The following is an 8,560-nucleotide window of genomic DNA, read 5'->3' as shown; positions in this document are numbered from 1 at the left end:
ACACGCGTCAACTACATCCTCACGCTCCATAATTGAAGTGTGCGTTTTAAGTAAAACTAGACATAGCCACACTAACAGACATGATGTACAAATTAATCTTCATGAACCATTCGTTGTATTGTTGACTCACCTAGATAAAGAAACAGGCTCAATGAATGGCATACCAGTGTACTTTCAAATCCATTGCTGAACAGTGGACACCATCTAGTGGGCTAAGAAAATACAGCAGATGGATCATGAAGCTTAATTTGGCCATCACTACTAAATTATGTTTTTACAAAAGCCTCTGGACTAGTTGAGTGCATTGGTTGCTTATTGGATTTCTTTTAAGAACTGGTTGGTTTAACTGAAGAAATGGATTGATGTTGACACTGTCTGGTGGATAATATAGCTGCAAAATAATATCTTGCTACAGCTGCCAGATTATGTGAAAGAATTATTTTGTGTGTGACATACAAGAAGTTTACTTCACATTTGTTTGTGAACACATCCGTGAACACACACAAAACACATCGATGTGTCAGCTTTGTGTTCTGGATGTCAAGTTCTTTGAAACAAATATAACCCAGTTCCATTCTGATCTGGCATTTTATTTGGTATCTTTCAGGGAATTTGAACCATCACTGCGTAGCTCGAACAAAAAGAAAAAATATATAAATAAAGTTTGAAGGAATTTGTAGAGCCCAGGAAATATTGACTTGGTGTGTTCCAGGAAAAAAATCTAATAAAACTGATTTAATAATTTCTTTAGATATCTACAGTAAATATTGCTGTTCTTTCAACAGCATTTCAAAGACTACATTTCATCATGTAATTAGGACTAGTAAAGCTTATGAACCATTTTCTTTATTTTCTGAGCCCACTAGATTCCTTTCTGTTCCCTGCCCAACAAAGGGTTTGAAGCATAATGTATTACCATTCCTTCAGCCTTTCTATGAAACCAAAAGTACTATCTAATGGGCTGAATAAACACAGATAATGGTTCATGAAGCTTAATTTGGACATCATAAGTTAAGACCTGCTTTAGACTAAATAGAGTCAGACAGTAAGTCTGAGACTGACATGGTACAAAATGATAATGAAGAATAATCTAAATGTATCTCTTGATTTATTATTCTGATCAATGTGCAAAGGACTGTGAGTCGCATTAAGCCTTTAAAGGAACACTCCACCGTTTTTTCATATTAAAACATGTTATTCGGGTAAGTAAGACGAGTTGATACAGACCTCTTGCGTCTCAATGCGTGCACTCAATCGCCCTGGCGCGCGGAGCTACTTGGCTAGCATTTAGCTTAGCCCAGTTCATTCATTAGGATCCACACAGATGGACAGTTAGAAGCGACCAAACTCCTCCACGTTTTCCCTATTTAAATACAGCTACACGAGTAGTTAAACGACCAAGTATGGCGACACAAAATAAAACGTGGCGCTTTTCGAAGCGGATAAAAAGGATAACTATAATGTATGGCGGAATAGCACTTGGGAGCACTTCGACTCGGCGCAGTAATATCATCACTTCCGCTCCCTCTCACTTCCGTCAGGAGTGATGATATTACTGCACCGAGTCGAAGTGCTCCTAAGTGCTATTCCGCTAGCTAAGTGCTAGCCAAGTAGCTCCGCGCGATTGAGGGCGATTGAGTGCACGCATTGAGACGCAAGAGGTCTGTATCAACTCGTCTTACTTACCCGAATAACATGTTTTAATATGAAAAAACGGTGGAGTGTTCCTTTAAACCATTTTGCCATTCTGTGAGTCAGACCCTGCTCAAGTGGTGGCTGATTAGCACCAAACTGAATGTGATTGTGTCATCATTCAACTCAAGTCCACCAGCCAAATCTCTGCCACATCAGAGCTGCCTTTTGACCAGACTTCTGCAGAGAGCACACCTACACTGTTCTCTCTTAACAAAGCAAAACCTCATGCTATCTAGACTGCACCCACGCTCACCCTGTTATCATCCTCTTTTCTCCCTCTAAGCCCAACTCTCCTCTCCTCAAGGCCCCGCAGACAGTGCAGCATATTATTCCCCTCATTGTGGCTGTAATCGATAGAGAGATTGCATACAAGAAAAGAAAGACAGGTAGATGATCAAGTTGTATTACCATACCATACAGGAGAGCGAACACTTACAACGTGACTGGATAAAATGTTTTACGTACACAGATAGTTTTCATAGCGTGAATGGAATGCACAGGAAAAATGGGTTCCAGCTTGTTCCAAATGATTCAGCAGCAGTAAACATTACAAGCGGAGGGTGTGTGAAGGAGGAAGTGCAGAAGGCATCTGACCATTGATTACTGATGCCTCATATAAAATCTCATAATGTGGATCCAAGGGTGACTGGCACAATCCTATGGTATATCCAAACATAGAAATAACATGACACAGATCCACTGTACACCTGACAAAATGTAAAATCATATATTACGAACCATAATAACTTAAATAAAGGTGTATGAAACCAGACGCCTTTAAAAATACAACATATAAGCAAGCTAAAAACACTATTGTCCTTTCCTGTTCTCTTGATGGCTTGTAGCTTTAGAGGTTTTAAAAGGAAAACACTCAACAAAATGACAACATATATATTACATCAACAAGTCTTCAGATGCTCTGTAATTAGTCTTTCCAGTTCCAAGGATGACATGATGACTTGACTGCAGATGAGAATCAGCAGCCCCACTGCCTTCTTTAACAAAAGGAGTCCTGGGTTTCTCTCTTTTACTTCTTTTTTTCAAAATGCATTAGTCAAGTACTCCAGGAGGAAAACACACAAGTGTTGAGCACAGTTCTGTGTGTTGTGAGTAATGGCCCCCAAATGGCCTCTGTGGTGTTGTATTCCTCAGAGGCTTGAAGCCACAGACTCAAAGGTATCAGAGCTCTATTGCCTCTTGCTGGAGCAGGACTTGCAGCACTGCTGTCCATAGAACTTGTGGTTACAAACACCGTGCTGGGGAACCAAGTGACACCAGCTGAAATGGTCCACGCAGTGCTCATCTGCAGAGAAAACAACATACAGGAACATTTTAAGCAACAGTTCAAACCAAGGCCACTGGACTGTAGCAAAGTAGGGGCCAATCCTATAAATGTCCGTGAAAAAGTTATTCCACTGATCAGTGAAGTTGTTTTTTCCCCATTGACTGTTGTTTTTTGAATATGCAGATGTTGCTACCTCTTGTCAACCATGGAACCTGGTCTCACAGGAATCCGTGAAATAGCCACGGATTTGCTTAACTCAAAATCTGTGGAATAGCCACGGAATCACTCAAATTTCCGTGAAACTGACACGGATTTCGCTACAATGCAAGTTAATGACAGTCATATCCCGTGGCTATTCCATGGATATTTGTTCCTATTGGTTTGTTCCAAGTCACGTGACTTTCAAGGTCCCGGCGGTCAGAACAAAAAACATGGCGGACAGTCAATCAATATTTTGACTTAGTTTCTGCATAAAAATGGATTTTGATCACATTTCTAGCGAGAAATATATGTTTTATATTATAAAATATTCACTCAGTGAATGTACATAATCACTTTGTATGTTGGAATAGCCACGGGATATGACTGTCATTAACTTGCATTGTAGCGAAATCCGTGTCAGTTTCATGGAAATTTGAGAGATTCCGTGGCTATTCCACGGATTTTGAGTTAAGCAAATCCGTGACTATTTCACGGATTCCTGTGAGACCATGTTGCAACCATCGCAGTCAGTTTCTCCGAGTTAGAATTGCTTCAATGATCATTGTTCAGGAGGTTTTTATCGTGAGATAAATTTATCTGGTAAACTGGTAAAAGCCCAGAATACAGCAGTTTCACTTTAAATATCAGAGTTTCTCAGAAGGGCTGTGAGCTGAGCTGCTGCTAATGTTTGCTCAGCTTCTTTCTCTGTCAACTTAAGATCCAGATGTTCAGGAGTTTTTTAATGGGAGCAGAATTAACCGCAGAGGTCTCCTTCTCCACAAAACAAATGGATTGGATGATTAAAAACCAGTAAAAACACTGAATAAAGAAGTTTCACATTAAAAATCTTGTTGTTTATGTTTTTGCGGAGGTGCTGGAGCCGAGCTGCTGTTAAAGTTTGCTCAGCTTTTTTCTCTGATAACTTGCAGACGTCTGATGACTGAGACATTCATTCTGTTTTCCAAGAGATCAAAGTTTGGAGCTATGGGCATTTTCCCAACTTTAATAGAATATAAACTTGGTCTTGTGTTGTTTGACAAATTAAAATTAATGACACAATAACACTTAAGATATGTAATCAAGAATGAAAGATTGTTGAAAATAGCTAATATTGTTGGATCTATTAAACTGAAGCAGTCCTTAATTATTATTATTAGTTATTAATATAACCATGTCATATGATGTAACTTAAGAACACACAAACTTTTCCAGAATTTAATTGAAAATGATGCCGTTTAATGTCTCAGTGTACCCTGAAATTAATGCACATTTGCAACATTTAAAATTATTTATTGAGCATGATAGTATTTTGAAAGTAAAAAAAAGATTCAAAATCACATTTTATGTTGGACTAAAGGACAAAAAAAAGACACAAAACGACAAAAAAAGACACCAAAAGCCACAAAATGACTAAAAAAAGAAACAAAATTACCAAAAAATAGGAAAAAGGTCTACTTGTATAATTCTGAAATGTACATTATTTTTCAGTTTTGGTTAACCTTACCTTTTTTTATTTACCTCTGGCAGTTCACCACTTACCTTTGTACCCTTTCAAGCTGTTCATTTGACTTGAACTGCTTGAATTTCAATAAAAAACTGGAAAAATTGGTGTGTTCTAAAACTTTTGACCAGTAGTGTATGTAAACATATGATGTAAAGATGGGCAATTTACTGTTGAATTCACTTGACCTACTTGCCATTGTACTATAGGAAGGAATACACCAATAAGAGCAGAAAACTCAGGCAAAAATACGGAATATAAACTCCACACTACTAATTTCATGGTTATAGGGAAATGAAAGTGTATGAATTTGTCTTTTTCCCTCAGTGGAATTTACCTTTCAGTGTTGGTCCAGCAGCTGTGACCCGGCCTGGCCGTTGTGCTGGAGCTGGGGGAGCAGCAGGGGGGCAGAAGTGTGTGTTGCACGCCCTGGAAGTGACAGGCCTCTGGTGGGGAAGGCAGCCAGCTGCAGGGCGACCTTGCCGGAGACACTGGATAGACCGAGTCTGGACTCCTCCGCCACAGGACACAGAGCACTGAGACAGAGAGACAGCAGAGACACAGAAACAAACAAGAAGTGCAGAATGAGAATGAGAGAAATGAGGAAGAGGCACGGGGATATAAATAGGAGCGGAAGATCAAAACGTTGAAGTGCACGGAGAAAAAGGAATCGTCATAAAAAGAAGCGAAGGAGAGGGATGGAGGAAAAGTCTATGCAGAGACAAAGAACAGATGAAGAAAACAAACATCCCATCCAGCATGTACTTGCCCTCCAGCTTGCTGTCAGGAGATATCTTCTCTGGTGGAAACATACAAGGATCACAAGCTTGAGATCAAGCAGAATACGACACTGTGCTATAAGAGGTTGCCCTTAAGACTTTTTGCATAATAGATGATACAACACATAGCCTACACAACCTGCCCCGATAGACTCTGTATCAGAGTGGAGCTTTTCCATTGCATCTGGGGCCCATTCCACACACAAGAACAAGAACTCTGCTATGCCTGAAAACTACCACCACCTACACTCTACAGGCTGCTGCCTCTGAGGTTTTTGGGGAAACATTGGTATTAGAACAGAAGAACCACTTATATATCTTGTATCGATTGATTGTCTTGGCCCTGACTCTGTGTTGCCTTCCTGATCATGCCAGGGCCTCCCAGAGAGAGAGGCCTGGTAAACAAAAATCAATCAAAATCTGAAATTCTTTTTAGTAGGGTTTAGAAGCAACCGATTACACAATGGGCTGATTTTGCTCCTAGATAACTTTTAAAGAACGCTGATGTTATTGGCAGCAGAGCACAATACCCACTTCCATCATCTTATAAAACTCATTTAGAAGAATTGACTTCTACCCCCTTTCTATTGCTTTGACTGTAGAGCTCTCTGTTATTGCACATAACCACTTAACGACTAATCTCAAAATCCATCTACTATCGTGTAGCTGACAGATAGCTGACAGATTAGCTAAATTAGCTAAGAATATTAAAAGCTGAAAAATGAAAATTTTCATCAGACGATAGCTGATGGGTTCTGAGATTTCATTTCAGCCAATGCATTCCATCTTTTTTGCTTTCCAAACAGGTTGTTTACCTGCAGTCAACCAACGCCTGCATCAACACGACTGATCAGTACCACCGGAACACTTCAGATACCAAAATATACTCCTGTCGCTTAAAGATTGTGTATTCATGTGCATATATCTTTTTATTGAGATTACTTGAGCACTTTAGTAATCTTTTGGAACAATGTATCCTTGATTTAACACAGCCGTAAACAAAAGTAGACTATGAAACCCAGAAGAAGAACTGTCTCTGGTAGGCCTGACAATGAATTCAAGACAATAAAATTGTATTTTAAGAACATATACACTACCGGTCAAAAGTTTTAGAACACCCCAATTTTTCCATTTTTTTTATTGAAATTCAAGCAGTTCAAGTCAAATGAACAGGTAAACAGGAAAGGGTACAAAGGTAAGTGGTGAACTGCCAGAGGTAAATAAAAAAAGGTAAGCTTAACCAAAACTGAAAAATAATGTACATTTCAGAATTATACAAGTAGGCCTTTTTCAGGGAACAAGACATGGGTTAACAACTTAACTCTATGGAGTCTTGGGCTATTTTGTCAATTTTTTTATTCTTTTCATGTCTTTGTAAGTCATTTTGTGTCTTTCTTTGGTCATTTTGTTTCTTTTTTTGGTCATTTTGTGTCTTTTTCTTAGTCCTTTAGTCCAACATAAAATGTGATTTTGAATCTTTTTTTTACTTTCAAAACACTATCATGCTCAATAAAGAATTTTAAATGTTGCAAATGTGCATTAATTTCAGAGTACACTGAGACATTGAACTGCATTATTTTCAATTCAAGTCTGGAAAAGTTGGTGTGTTCAAAAACTTTTGACCAGTAGTGTATGTCACCATCAAAACTACATCACTTTATTCGCAGTATGCTCTACACTGGTTTCGAATGTTACAATGCCAAAGGAACACTGCTTCAATGCTTAGTGGACTGTAATGTGGATAAACATTTTTGTTCGGAGGTTCCTGAGCATTAGAATGATAACAAAACTGAAAATCCCTTGTTGGCCAAAGCTGTGCATCCTGGGTGATTATCCAAGTGACTATACTCACTAAAAGAGTGACTGTGCATTATTAGACCTGTGTCTCTAACAAGAAACAACTACAGGTTGGAAAAACTGAAAGTATAAATCAATATGTGACGGATCTATCCATGACTAAAGAAAAGGAAAGTTGGCTGACATTTGCTCTTAGTTTTTTTGTGATGGAAAGACTTGAAATAAAAAATTGTCCATAGTAACCGCAGAGTATCTCTCTTATCGGTGCCCCGTGGACATTACTTCTGCATGTGGAGAAATACAAAGACTTCAGCCATTCTCCCAGACACAGATAAACGTGCAGGTAACTGATGAGAGATCTAAGCGTCGTCATGGCTGTGACAAAATCGAGTTTGAGCCTCCAGTCATACGTTACGAGTCCCAGGAGTCAATTTTCTCCCAAATATCCGTGTAGTGTACCTCATAACTGAGCTTCACGTGGGAGAAAAGCTCCAAATTGGAAGACTGTCAGCTGGAACGACTTGGAGCTCTAAAAGTCTCTCATGTAGACAGATTAGGATCAAAGCCTGAGCAAATGTACCTGTTGCCAGGGAGATGAGTACCAGCCTAAGACCACAGCACTGGAGCTGGTCCTGCCAGGGACGACCCGAGGGAGCTCTGGGCACGGACCTCGGTTGCAGCCCTGCTGGAGATCCACCAAAGGTTTGGGCATATTCCTGCACCTCCGTATGGGAAACTCCACTAACCTGCGCGGGAGAGGACAGGTTGTCAGCTCACAATGACAATTCCTACAGAGCTTACAATTCTAAAAGCATTTTGACTCTGAGGATAGTACACAGATGACACAGTGGGGCCTTAAGTGTGTGTGCAGATCTATTAAAGTGTCTTGGTGTGCAGTTGAAGGCACATACCCTCCCTGTGAATCTCTCTCCCCGCAGCGAAGCTCTCTTTTCTGGATGCCTGAACCACAAGACCTGGAGCACTGAAACAGGCAGGAGGGACAATTTTACAAAATGAACTCTGTGAGTGTGTGTGTGTGTAATGCGGCAGGTTCCCGTAGCAGGAAACACTACAAGGTCACTGATCGTTGTAGTAATACAGCCAAAATACTCTACTGAATGTCTTTCAGTCATTCTATTTGAAGAGCCGACAGCATATATGAACTAAGTGAGTGTGTAAGTGCCTGGCCCCTTTTTCAAAATTCAAACCACCATTCTGGGAGCTGCAGAGGTATCTTCACTGTGTTTTATCTTGCTAGTCTTGTGCTGCAACCCTAACCCTTACACTCACCGTTTCATTTCA

General features: G+C 39.8%; 1 protein-coding gene across 1 annotated transcript in view; it reads right to left on the bottom strand.

The window, feature by feature from the left end:
* Positions 1-2,082: 2,082 nt before the first annotated feature.
* Positions 2,083-8,560, bottom strand: part of adamts18 (ADAM metallopeptidase with thrombospondin type 1 motif, 18) — a 73,260-nt gene continuing 66,782 nt past the window's right edge. Inside the window, exons 21-24 of the mRNA XM_059352651.1 lie at positions 8,170-8,240; positions 7,839-8,004; positions 5,020-5,218; positions 2,083-2,998 (exon numbers count right to left, since the gene is read on the bottom strand). Coding sequence (XP_059208634.1) covers positions 2,883-2,998; positions 5,020-5,218; positions 7,839-8,004; positions 8,170-8,240 — 552 coding nt within the window. The 3' untranslated portion in view covers positions 2,083-2,882. The remainder of the gene's footprint in view (positions 2,999-5,019; positions 5,219-7,838; positions 8,005-8,169; positions 8,241-8,560) is intronic.

Source organism: Centropristis striata, chromosome 2, assembly GCF_030273125.1.
Source record: "Centropristis striata isolate RG_2023a ecotype Rhode Island chromosome 2, C.striata_1.0, whole genome shotgun sequence".
NCBI lineage: Eukaryota > Metazoa > Chordata > Actinopteri > Perciformes > Serranidae > Centropristis > Centropristis striata.
Note: the sequence above shows the minus strand (reverse complement) of the source record. Positions and strands in the feature narration are given on the sequence as shown.